Here is a 13374-nt window from a genome sequence, read left to right as displayed (position 1 = left end):
TGAGCAAGCTGGAGCAGCCAGCTCCACAGCTCCTTCTTACCTGTCATTGCATGTCTGCTGCCCAGGTCAAGACTCTGGAGATAGGTAACTTGTACAGGGAATGTTAGTGTGACATTCTGGACTTAGCTCTCCTCCCCTGTGCGAATACAAAGTACTCCTCAAATTTTACAAAGTGCCCCCTATACACACTTGCCCTGCTACCATGCGCACGCTGTCCTGTCTCATGCTCTAAGTCCCCCTGGCAGAAGGCTCTTGGCTTTGTGCTGCACCTGCACCTGCCATGGCTGGAGTTTCTGTAGGGTTGGGGAGGGCTGTGATTGGCTGCCAGGGAGGGGGCTCAACCCCCACAGGGGTGCAAGCAGATTGGTCTGGGCCATTTAGGCGGGGGCAGATATGGGAAGGGGGAGCTATTTTTCCTGCACAATGGGCACTTATGAGCTATGCCATCATTTTTCGTGCAGTAACTTTCTGCCGTTGCAGGGGGCATTTCCAACTTCTGAAGCAGCTTAGAGAGCTGATTAACTCACATCCCCAGCACACCGGCACAAGGATTTATGCTGCAGATCCACCCATGCTCAGCTGTGGCAGCTGGGCGCAGGTGGGGAACCCAGGCACAGTGGCACCAAAGAAAACTGCCAACGAAAGTTGGGTTTACGATGGTGTAGTGGGCAGATATGCTGTCATGGGGGCTCATTGGCTTCCTAAGCATATCCCCCCCCAATAGGATTGCACTGTAAATTTATACACAGTCAAATAAACTTGTTCCTAGTAATTGCTGAGTGTGCATATGTTCCTGTCAGTGTCAGTAGAAATTGCCATGTTACTAGAAATAAATGCCTAACTTGGTAATCGTTAATGCACCAGTCTGCAGTTCCATGATCAGAATTTTGTAGTCTCTGCCGCATTCAAGCAGGGCGAAGTGTGTGCCCCAGAGCTGGTTTGGGGGAGCATATTTGACCGTGAGGAAACTAATAGAGGAAGCTATTGGTTTTAATCCCCATTGCTTTACACAAATCCAGATCAAAGTGCCTAGCTACTCATACCTGCCCATCTATGCTCCATTCTTCCTGGCATATGATAATGAGTGTATGAAATACATTTATGCATTGTGCCTGAATAATTATAAAGCCTAGAAGTTGTGGTAACTGGCTGCAGCATCAGGCAGGAAGTGGGAAGCCTCAGTGGAGCAGCTTGAAATTTGGAAGGAAAAGAGGAAAAGCAGAAAATGGTCTTGTACAAGGTAATAGAAAAGAGCAACTCAAAAAAAAACCCAGGGGTTTGGTGGCTTCCCAATGGAGATAGATTAAAGCATTTGGGCATTTTGGAAAGAGGGGAGAGGAGGGAACTGCCAAAGGTGACGTGATAGAGGTCACCTATCAAGAAAATAGACAGAAAGATAGAGATGGTTTGGAGGCAGTAGATCATCTCACTCACCCAATGATATTGCAGCAGCACTTGGCACTGAACAATTTCATGTACAAAACTGCACCTGTGGCTCATTTACCTTCTATTCCATGGCTGATCAGACCTTGGAGCAAGGCTTTGGGCCTCGTATCCAGTAGCGAATAGATGGAGAGTCCCAGGCAAGGCTCCTTTAAACGAAGTAAATGGGATTAATGCCATTTTGGGCATGCTGTGAGAACTAGGAGTGTGCCCAGGGGGGAAAAGTCAGTAATTTGGGGTTTGATAATACTGATCTGAAAAAAAAATTCAGAAGTCCCTGAATACCAAATTCGTTCTCTGGTTCAGTTCGGTAATACAGAGCAAATTTGGTAAAATTTGGCCATTGTTTCCTATGGGAAACTCAATTCAGACATACACAGAGGCCTGGATTGTGGTATTTTTGACTCAGCTTCACCAAATTTGCAGGGAACCTACTTCTAGCTATTCTCTAACCCCCCCCCAAAGTTTCATAAAGATTGGACCCTAGGAGGCCATTTTATACCCCACCAAAGAAGGTGCCCCCAGCCACCTCCAATCTTCATTATTCCCTTTGGGGGAAACTACGAGGGCATGCTATTGCCTTGTTTGGTTCTGTTCTGTGGTGTTTCTCCACTGGCTGGCTGCTCTGAATGACACTGGTTCTCTTGGGCTAAGTTGCAAGAGTATCTTCTTGCTTCAGTTTGGTTTGGGTGGGATAGATGTGATTCTGTGGTATGAAGTTGGTCCCCTTGCTTCTTTTTGGTGGTGGTGGTGGTGGTGGTGTGTGTGTGTGGGGGGGGAGGGTTTCCATTCCTTGCTTCAGTTGGCTCCCAGTTGCAAGACTCTCCCTTGCTTCAATTTGGTTTTGGGTGATTCTCTGGTGTGATGTTGGTCCTCATAGGGAACAATGGAGAGTAAACATAAATTTAATATTCCCTTTTAAGTTCAATAATGCCAAATATTACCAAATCAATTAAAATTTGGTATTTTTTAACTGAATTACGAACCTGAATTGCACACCCCTAGTGAAAACTAGGGATTCTAACTTGTACTTTTCTTTCTGAAGGTGGGATTAGGCAACAATTGATCTTTGGTGTGGATTAATTTGTTTGATTTGGAGACAGTGTTTTTTCTTTAACTATGGGCTTAGAAAACATTGTGAGGAGAGAGAGAAGGTTGACACCGTTTGTGGACTTTGGGTAAGGAAAGATGATGGTTAGAAAAGGACAGGTCAGGTAAGGGTGTTTAGATAAGTAACATCTGTCCATATTTCCAGTCTGTTACCTGGAGGCACCCTGAAAGCTTCATCAATAGGTCACTAGGTTAAAATGCGGTGTTGAATGCCAGACCTATCTAGAGTAAAACCTTCCTAATCCTGAAATTGAGGAGGAGCGCTTGGCATGTTATAATTGAGATCGGGCTGAATGAGACAGAAATTGCTTATCTGTCCAGCTTATCTGTGCTAGGTCTGTCCAGTTGCTATTTTGTCACAGCGTAATGACAATTTCACCCAGACCCAGAGGTTGCAGGAAAAGAATTGGTGTGGTCCGTCTGTCCAGATGTTTTGTTATGATGCCAGCTTCAAGTATATTTGCCTGGTACTGGGTATGCAGGACTCATTAGCGATTGCATTGGTACACTACCCATCCTGCTGCCTGACAGTTTCTTTGCTTAAGCTGCTTGAAATGATCTCAGATTTCCTGCTGAGGTCCCCAAAGTTTAAGCCCCTTGGATATTGAAATGTCCATGCTGAGACCTCCTTAGCTGAAGCAATTCAGGACTTTAAGGCAGCCATGGTAGCTCTGGGGCTGTTCCCAAACATATTTCCAGTGGAGTACCAGATCAGATTCAAGATTTTGGTACTAACCTATAAAGCCCTGTGCAGACTGGGGGACCAGCGTATCTACGGGACCGTCTCTCCCCATATGAGCCCCGGAGGACGCTTCGATCCAATAACAAACAGCTGCTACTGGCCCCTGGCCCCAGGGAGGCCCATTTAGCGTTGACCAGAGCCAGGGCCTTTTCGGTACTGGCTCCAACCGGGTGGAACGCTCTGTCTAAAGAGATCAGGGCCCCAACGGATTTGCTATCCTTCCGCTGGGCCTGTAAGACAGAACTGTTCTGCCAGGCATATGGTTGACGCTCTGGGCCTCCCTGCCAGCCACCTAGAGAAAGCTGTGTGTCCCTACAAGGGATGTCTACCACCTAGCCTTTGCCATATGTTTATGGAGGTGGTTGGGTGGTGGTTGCTGGTGAAATCTGCTGCTATATGTTTTTCAAAACCTGCGGCTGTATTGCTTGTTGTGTGTTTTTGTATTGTTGTTTTTAAATTATTTTTTTTCTGTAAATGTACATTTAATTTGTGACTTTTAAATTTTATTACATGTCGCCTTGTGAACTTCCTGAGAATGGCATAAAAACCCATTAAGTGAATAAAGACTTGATACATAAAAACCGATTAAATAAATTGTGCTGTGCCTAATTACAGAGTTCACTGCTGCAACATATGGCGGCTGGCTTTGGTGGCTTTAACAAAGGATTAGACAAATTTAGAATTGATGGGTCTATCAGGAGCTATTAGCCAATGATAGCTAAATAGAATTTCTGTTTTCAGAGGAATGCTAGGGGACAAACAGCCCCAGAAAGCGGTTGCCGGCCACGTCGTGCTTGTAAACTTTCCAGAAGCATTTAACCGGCCACAGGGTGCACTCGTGGTTTGATTCTGCGGAGTCATTTGTACCGTCGCGTATAAGTGAAGTTCTGGTTTACATTTTCAGAAGATCATGTTCATTAACCCTCTTTCAATGCTGTTGCTTAACGGCCGAGAAGCAGGGGGCACCCCAATGCAGGGCCCAGGAACAACAAAAAAGAAGCAAGGTGCAATAGGAGGCTTATTCTGTTTACAGTTATAGATCTCGATGTGTTTCACTTGTAGCTTCATCCAGAGATCTGTAAACTCACAACCTCTCCAGTCTTCCACCTTAATCAAGTGATCCCCTGACAAAGCTGCAAGCTAAATGCTTTGGAACCTATAATTACAAATAAAACAACTTCCCCGCTGCACCTTGCTTCTTTTTCTCTTCCTGTCGTTAAACTACCTGCTATTGCCTTGGGGTGGTGTGCATGCTATGGTGGGCGTGTGGTTAGTGCTGGATTAGGATCTGGGAGACTCAGGTTCGAATTCCTGCTCTGCCATGGAAGCTTGCTGGGTGAAACTGAGTCAGTCACTCTCTCTCATTGTAGCCTACCTCACAGGGTTTTTGTGAAGATAAAATGGAGGAGTGGAGAATGATGTAAGCTGCTTTGGGTCCGCTTCAGGGAGCAAATGTGGGGTATAAATTAAGTAAATAAATAATATAAATAAAATAAATGGTCTGCTTTTATGGTAGATGCATCTTATGATGGCTGGGAACCAGGAGTATTTTTAATTAAAATGAGTAAGGAAAGAGATTTATTATTCCTATTATGTTAAAAGAAAAGCTTCCCTTCCTTCCTTGGGCAATCTCAGTGTTATTGTCTGATAACTTTCCTGACAATCGAACCTCAGCTATAGTGGCTTCCTTTCTAGCCACGGTGATAAAGAAACAAGATTTTCATGAGTTTAGATAGTTTAAAGTGATACTGACGAGTTATGTCTATGTGAATTGGGTATGTTCAAGTGTACAGTTCATATTTTGTTGGTGTTTGTATGGCTTATGGCTTTGGCCGGAAAAGCAAACATTATTATTTAATTAAAATGCCTAACAAATATAATTTAGGTAATCTGTTATCAGTAAACATAGCCAGTACTTTAAGGCATAATTTGTTGTTTTTGGCAATATTTCCACCCTAATAGAATACAATTTTAAAAAATCCCTTTGCTCCTAAAAATTGGTTTTGGTGTAGTGGTTAAGAGCGTGGGACTCTAATCTGGAGAACGGGGTTTGATTCCCCACTCCTCCACTTGAAGCCAGCTGGGGGACCTTGGGTCAGTCACAGCTTCTTGGAGCTCTCTCAGCCCCACCCACCTCACAGGGTGATTGTTGTGGGGATAATAATAACATACTTTGTAAACCGCTCTGAGTGGGTGTTAAGTCATCCTGAAGGGCGGTATGTAAATCAAATGTTATTATTATTATTATTAAACAAATATATTTTTGCCATTATATAATTGCCATGAAAAACTGAGCTGTGGCCTCACATTCTGAGGTTAAATGTCCAGAGGGCTCTTTCTGTTTAAATATCTTGGCTTCAGCAGTTTTCCTTATCAGTTAAGGCTTTGAAAGTAAGGAAACAGAGACTTTTGCATTATGGATTTGGCTGGAGAGATGCCTTTAAGAATTGATTGTGAGTGATGAGTTTCATTTTTGAAAAGGTGGGATAGAATTGAGAGTTTCAGCCACAAGCAAGTTGTCTGTATATCCCGCGCCTCTGGCTTAATGTGTGAATTTTGCCGCAGATGTTTTTTAGCTATTTCAGTGCAACGTATGCCTCTGTGCAAAATAGTGAGTGGTTGGTATTTATATGTAGAAAAAATTGCTACAATGACCTGGCTTAAGGACAGAGACTTCTGTTTGTTAAGATCCATTATGGCATCATCTGGACACGAATGTTGAAAAGGGAGCTATAATTCCATTTTCATCAATGCAAATTGCGACAGTCGGAGCTAAGAAGTTGTAATCTGAGACTTGGGTTTTATTATTGGCCTGATCCCTCTCATTTTTATACATAGATAAGTCCTTCTGATCTCGGTGGTACTTACTGCGAATAGCCTTGCAGCCTAGGACTGATAGCCAAAGGTGCTGTGAAGAAATGGACTCCTATAATCCTGGTATTTCTGCCAGATGGTGTGTGGCCCAAAGCCATTATTTCAACAAAAATGCAGTTTTGAGACGCCGTAATGGATATATAAAATGTTTTGGTTTGGTATTTCACGGTTCAGTGGTGTTGTGTAGGGGTCCTTGGCAGCGTCCTTTGTAATAGCCTAGAACTGTCTGAATCTGTCAGGATTGTCATGTTCATTTATATAGATAATATAAAAAGCCTTGGGAGGAGGGGGAGAGAGGGGAATTTGAAACAAATATTTTTTGTGCCTGGCTTCTTGCAGTGGGAGTATCTTCATCCCGATTGTGTTTGTTTCAATGACTGTCTATCACAAAGCAAACAAAAAATCCAATTTTGGGGTGCTTTTCAGATACGTTTTCAGTGCATGGATTGCCAGAGCATGGAAGAAATTGGGACTGTTCATCCTGAGAAGTACAAATTAAACTTCTTAAATAGATTAAATGACCATAAGGCTTGCAAAGACCTGCCCACCGCGTTGCAGTCACTTTTGATCCTCTCCTATTTTCTGTTTCTTGATACCTAGGATTTAGTTGCTATTGAAAAAGGATTTCTTTGCGGTATTCTGGGTATATAGCTTTTGGCTACTGTTGAATTTTCTGCAGCTGCACAGGATGAAAGATCTGCATTGTGAAACTGTGCATTGTTACTTTTGAGATAGCAATCATAGCTATATGAAAATTTATTAAGAGAAGAATGTCATCATGCGATGACTGTTCCCTGTAAATTTTCGTATGATGAAGCTTTGCTGTGGATGCAGTCAAAAATTGGATTAACGTGTAATCACTGTCGTAGAATTTAAACAACTAAGGCTGCAGTCCAAAGGATGCTTTCCTGGGAGTAAGTTCCACTGAATAACATGAGATTTACGATGAGTAGACTCGCCTAGGTATGCTCCCTAAATATCTCCAGATTGTACTTAAATATAAATGTGACCACAGACTTAATTCATGACACCATAGAAGAATGGCATTTTGTACATTTTCTGTGTCGTAAGTGATTATGTTTAAGTCAGTGGTTTTCTTGCTCTGTTTCTAATAATATTGAAGCTCCTTGGAAATGTTTCAAAATCCCATAAGGTATAAAGCATGAAAATCCATTATTCTTAAATGGCTGAAGAGGTCAAAATGTAACGTGGGAGTAAAAAGTAGTCTTTGAGATCCTGCGTCGTTATTGCCTCCCCAAAACCAGTAAAGGCCTCAAGATGTAAAGCTTCATTGCTTTGGTACTGATCAAAAGTGACAAAGTTCAGATGTAGAGTTGGCAGCGTTGTGGCACGAATGTTCAGTGCACAACTCGCACTGCTGTTTATAGCTTTGTAACCCATTGAGGCAGGTTTTTAAGCTATGGGATTGAGTTGCTTGTTCTAGGTCACAGCAGGTAGTCAAGTTTAGGAGATCTGTGTTGTTTCCTTTCATCTATCTCATTAGATCCTGCTTGTGTTCCTCATCAAGAAGGGTGGGTGCATATTCCTGGAGTAAGCACTTGTAAGTTCCTTCTTTAGAACCTGGGGTGGATAAAAACCAGTACAGGTATCTTTAGAAATTGTTGTTGCCCCATCCAGGGCTTTTTTTCGGCTGGAAAGCGGTGGAACGGAGTTCCAGAACCTCTTGAAAATGGTCACATGGCTGGTGGCCCCGCCCCCTGATCTCCAGACAGAGGGGAGTTTAGATTGCCCTCCGCGCCACTCCAGCGGCGCGGAGGGCAATCTAAACTCCCCTCTGTCTGGAGATCAGGGGGCGGGGCCACCAGCCATGTGACCATTTTCTCCGAGGGCAACCCACTGAGTTCCACCACCTCTTTTCCCAGAAAAAAAGCCCTGGCCCCATCTATAAACAAAGTTTGAATTTAGGTTGGAGTTCCATGATGTCTGAGGCAAACATAAAACTCTTGTCCCCCCCCCCCCCCCGGGTTATTAACTGGCTTGAATTAGGCCCTTTGTATACATTATCAGGCCATATGGAGGCTGGCCCCTTGAAACAGCCTTTGCATGGTTGGTGCATATGCAGTGCCTGTAATAGGTACAGGATTGTCTCCTTGCCACCGAGTGGAAACCCTCCATGCCGTGAGGTCAATGCATGCACTGAGCCACTCTTCCCATCACTGGTCTGGAAAGAACAGCTTTCCCACGCATAACATAGTGACTGAACTGTATAGACTTGGCCCCAAACCACTCTTCCCATAGCATTCTTCTGAAGTCTGACATGAAATACGTTCTTTTACATAAGCTGAACACTGGACTCCAAAGGTATGGTAATGTTGGGGAAGTCTTTGGCTGAAGTTTGCTTTTAATGGCTAGCCACTGAAATAACGTTCTCGGATTTGTTTTTTGTTCATTTAAACAGGTTCCACTCTATGTAGCTATGAACTGAAGCCATCTGAATACACTACAGATCCAAGGGCTGCTCAGCTTTGCCCCAAGCTCCCAGTTCCAGAGAGGTAATCCGCTATTTTAGATCTTAATTTTGTATTTAAAAAATGCCTACTGTCACTTGATGACCTCAACTAGGTGTCATGGGATATTTTTGTAGGAGTCCCCTTCTAACTGCCACATTTTCTATAAAGTTGCTTGCTATCCCATGTTCACACGATTTACTGGAAAATATATTATATAATGTGTTATATTAAGTAGTCTGCTACTCCTAGAACAGGAAGGAGTTTGGTTGTCTGGTTATAAAGCACTTGGGTTTATTGGTGGTGTATGTGCATGTGAGATTTTTGTTAGTTGTGATGCCTTTATTTATTGCATTTCCCTGTGTGGCTCCTGACTGGTTGGTTGGTTCTGTCTGTCCCTTCTTGCTCTCAAATTTCCCAATCTAGAATGTGAAAAGAACTGGAGTCGCAGGTGTGTGAAACTCTCCAGGGATGTCTCCTTTTATGTATGCTGCGCTCTAGTTTCCAGTGCTTAACAGTTTGACCTAGAAGTAACTCATACTTTCAGCTATGTGGCTGGTTCACTGTATTTTCTCAAACATACGTTGAACAATTCATTGGCTTTTTAAAGCTTGACTGATTAGCATAACTAATGTGTAACTACAGGAATTAGAAGTGTCAAAACAACAAATGGTTGGTTCGGTACTGTTGTCCAACTAGCTAATTTTTGATCATCTCTGTGTTACTATTACAAAATTTTCAAAAGTCTGGACTCTTTAAAAAAGGGTTTTGTTAATTGACCACCTGTGGTTCTTACCTCATTAGGACAAAAACTCGGGTAAAATACCATTTTATACATCACAAGACTTGTAAACCTTAATCCAGTTTGGGGAGCCAGTTTGGCATAGTGGCTAAGAACAGCAAAACTCTAATCTGGAGAGCCGAGTTTGATTCTCCACTCCTCTGCTTGAAGACAGCTGGGTGACTTTGGGTCAGTCACAGCTCTCTCAGAGCTCTTTCAACCCACCCACCTCACAGGGTGATTGTTGTGAGGATAATAATAACACACTTTGTAAACCGCTTTGAGTGGATGTTAAGTTGTCCTGAAGGGTGGTATATAAATTGAATGTTTATTAGTAATAATAAATATTAATAATAATTACTATTATTATTAATATTTATTTTAATGCTGATTTACAAACATACTTTTAATTTTGCCTTCCAGTATATGTACTTAGGAATTTGGGCTCCAGTTTTAAGGAAGAGATGGATGGTCAGATTAATTCTTGTCAATTCAGCATGTATCCAGCTGTATCTCCACCCCACCCCCTCCTTCCTCAGTCAGACTTATCATTAGTGGGATAGACCCTATTAATTTTTTCTGCAGAAAACCTTCCTTTTTAAAAAACATACTTTTAGGGTTTTAGGTGACTGGTGAGGGAGCTAGAGAAGATCCTTAAAGATAAAGATGTCTCTCTGGCAACCTAGATCAAGATAATCCAAACTATGGTATTCCCCATTGCCATGTATGGATGTGAAAATTGGACAATGAAGAAAGCTGACAGGAAGAAAATTGATTCATTTGAAACATGGTGCTGGAGGAGAGTTTTGCAGATACCATGGGCACCCAAAAAGACCAATAAATGGGTACTAGATCAAATCAAGCCTGAATTATCCCTAGAAGCTAAAATGACAAAACTGAACCTATCATACTTTGGTCACATCATAACAAGATAAGATTCTCTGGAAAAGTCAATAATGCTAGGGAAAGTAGAGTGCAGTAGGAAAAAAGGAAGACCTAGAACAAAATGACTTGACTCAATAAAAGAAGCCACATCCTCCAGTTTGCAGGATCTGAGTAGGTCTCTTAGAGAGAGAACGTTTTGGAGGTCTTTCATTCAGAGAGTAACCATAGGTCGGAGACGACTTGACGGCACATAATATGCACACACAGGTGACTGGTAAACTTATTTACTAAAACATATGCACCACATACAGTACAATCCTAAACAGAGTTAGACCCTTCTAAGTCCATTGATGTGAGTAGGCTTAGACGGGTGTAACACTGCTTTGAATTGCACAGATAGATACACATATAGTACCCAGCCCACTTAAGAGACACACTGCATTTTCTTTTTTTTCTCATCATGTATTCCTGTTCAACTACTCTTGTTTATTGGAAGAATTTTATAAATCTTTATGCTTTATTGTTTTAAGATTGCTTTCTAAATACAAGTTAGACTTGCTAAATCATACTCCAGTGAAGTCAGGAAATTTGTTAAAAATCCCAGTTGAATGTTTTCCAGAATACCTACATCACTGCCTTGCAGGATCAAGCCCTCAAGTTAGTGGGAAGGAAAATAAGCCATACTCTGTAACTTACCTTATTCAGAGTCACATTCAGTTGGGCTAGTTGATGGAGGGACTTCAGTTTTTAAAATGTTAAATTCACCTTGTACAGGAAATGAGGCAGATTGTGTAACCTGAACAAGCTCTTACAGGATTCAGTCTGATTTCAGGGAATGGATTTGGTAGATGATAATTTTTTTTAATAATAATGCCAGGTAGTGTTATGCGCAAAACTTTGCGCCTCTGTGGTTCGTTCTCCCTTTTCTGACCAACCACAATAAAAATTAAAATAAAGATCCTGGAGTCCTTCTTGAATTGAAGCAAAACAGATGGTTTAATTAAACCGGTGGATGAGCCCCTTCTTTTACACAGAAGTAGATGGTCTCCTCATGTGCAAAGCTCATCCCCAATTACAATAGAAGTGCAAAGCAATTAATACCTTCAGGTAATTATAATAATATTACAGTATTCTAATATTTGTTATCTTATTGGCTCGTAAGGTATCTAGGGTCAGTTCTGATTTGAAGATGCAATTCTGGGTCGGCCCCTCTACTTGGGGGAATTCCAATTCTTGCAGCTTCTTATCTTGTCCTCATTTTGGAAGGACACCTTCCAACCTTTTACCTGCTTCCTTCTGGGCATAACACTTTCACCTTCAGTGGTGCCGGGGAGTCTCAATCTGGCAGCCTTGGTGCCTTCAGATAACGGAAGTCCGTGGGCAGAAAGGGATGTTTCCCCCCCGTTTCTGCCCTTTCCCCCAGTTTTTTTCTGCAGCCTTAAGGAAGATAATGCCACAGGTGGCCAAACCAGCTTGCTGCATCAAATCAGTTTTCTACAAAAGGTTCTCTAATACTGATTCCTATTGGAATCTTATAGAATAATGTAACATATGTGTAATATTCTTATAAGTGCAGCTCTACAAGCAATATATTTTTTTTAGTCCTCAGTTCTTACAGAGGTTCAGCATACATTCTTCTTGTTTCAAGTGTCATATTCTTACAGGTTGCATTACAAATACTACATTGGCTCCTGAGCATAGGAAAAGTGCAAGGCATGTAATACAGAAAAGGCACAGAAGTAGTATATAAAAAGTACATAAAATCCTTTTTCTTCAAATCTATATCCATCAGTAGGACGTTCTTTGTACTAATTATGAGATGATGTGTTTGCGGGGGGCTGAAATAGGATTAACGGGGTGCAGCTGCTATAAGAGAGAAACTAAGAAGTGGGGGTCCTCTCAGCTGTATCCAATGGATACAATATTGAAAGATGAAATACACAATTTTATTTATTAATTAAATTTTTTTATTACTCATATCTTCATGGCTCAAGGAGACTTACAAGGCATGGGTTCAGTGTTACAATTTAAAGCCAATAGAACAAAACCTTAGATACTCTTCTCCACCCATAAGAAGCCGACAGTCTATCCCCCTGTTAGAAGCCCTGGCAAACAAAATGGCTTGCAGGGCCTCCTGAAGATTTCGAACGATGCTGCTTCCCTCATGTCCTCAGGGAGCCCATTTCACAAAGTAGGACTGCAATGGGAAAGGCTCAGATTCTGGTTAATTCCAGGCAGGCCACCTTAAGTGGGGGAATAGACAGTAGGTAGCAGACTGAAGAATAGGTTCTAGGCTGAGAGGGGCTTTTAAGGTCGCAGCTAGCACCTTGAATTGGACTTCGATGCAAACAGGCAGCTGGTACACTGTAGTTGCTTTAAGATGGGCGGGTTGGATGTTCCCATTGACTAGCTCCTGACAATAATCAGGCTGCCACATTCTGATCCAGTTGCATTTTCTGAGTTTTCTTTAGGAGCAGCAAGATGTAGAGTGCATTACGGTAATCCAGCTGCAAGATTACAGAAGCATGGATTAGTGTGGCCAGCTCATCTGAGTTTTAGAGAGGAGAGAGTCGGTGATCCAGGTTTAGATGGTAGAAAGCACTCTTGGCCACTACACCGACCTGCTTTTCAAACAGCAAGGCTGGGTTCATACGTACCCTCAAGTGCTTAATGTGCCCTGCAAAAGCTGACTGCGCTTCATCCAAGACAAGTGGAACCAGCCTCTAAAACATAAGCATTCCCAACCAGCATCACCTCTCTTGTCTGGATTCAGCTTCAGATGGTACTTCTTTGGGGTGATTTTTCTAAGCAAACATACATGTGTTCTTTTTACTTATGTATGTTTTTAGATTCCACTTTTCTCCCAAAAGGAAGTGGCTCACAACAGGAAAAACAATACATAAATAAACCAGAACACTGCAAATAAAGAAAAACAAAGAAGTGTGTCTCAGGCTCACCCTGGACTCATTGGCTGGCTTGACTAAAGACACTGGCTGGAAACGACAGACTAAAGAGCTAAAGGGCCAAGAGACCTAAAGGGCTTTGTCCTTCAGCTTATGCCCGAAGGCTCC

General features: G+C 42.2%; 1 protein-coding gene across 1 annotated transcript in view; it reads left to right on the top strand.

Annotated features, from left to right (window-relative positions):
* The window catches only part of SLC44A1 (solute carrier family 44 member 1), a 136030-nt gene that overhangs the window by 68013 nt on the left and 54643 nt on the right, over window positions 1-13374 (top strand). The window contains exon 5 of the mRNA XM_054986321.1: window positions 8589-8682. Coding sequence (XP_054842296.1) covers window positions 8589-8682 — 94 coding nt within the window. The remainder of the gene's footprint in view (window positions 1-8588; window positions 8683-13374) is intronic.

This window comes from Eublepharis macularius, chromosome 8 (genome assembly GCF_028583425.1).
Source record: "Eublepharis macularius isolate TG4126 chromosome 8, MPM_Emac_v1.0, whole genome shotgun sequence".
Classification (NCBI taxonomy): Eukaryota; Metazoa; Chordata; class Lepidosauria; order Squamata; family Eublepharidae; genus Eublepharis; species Eublepharis macularius.
The sequence above is the reverse complement of the archived record's forward strand: the minus strand, read 5'-3'. Positions and strand labels throughout refer to the sequence as shown.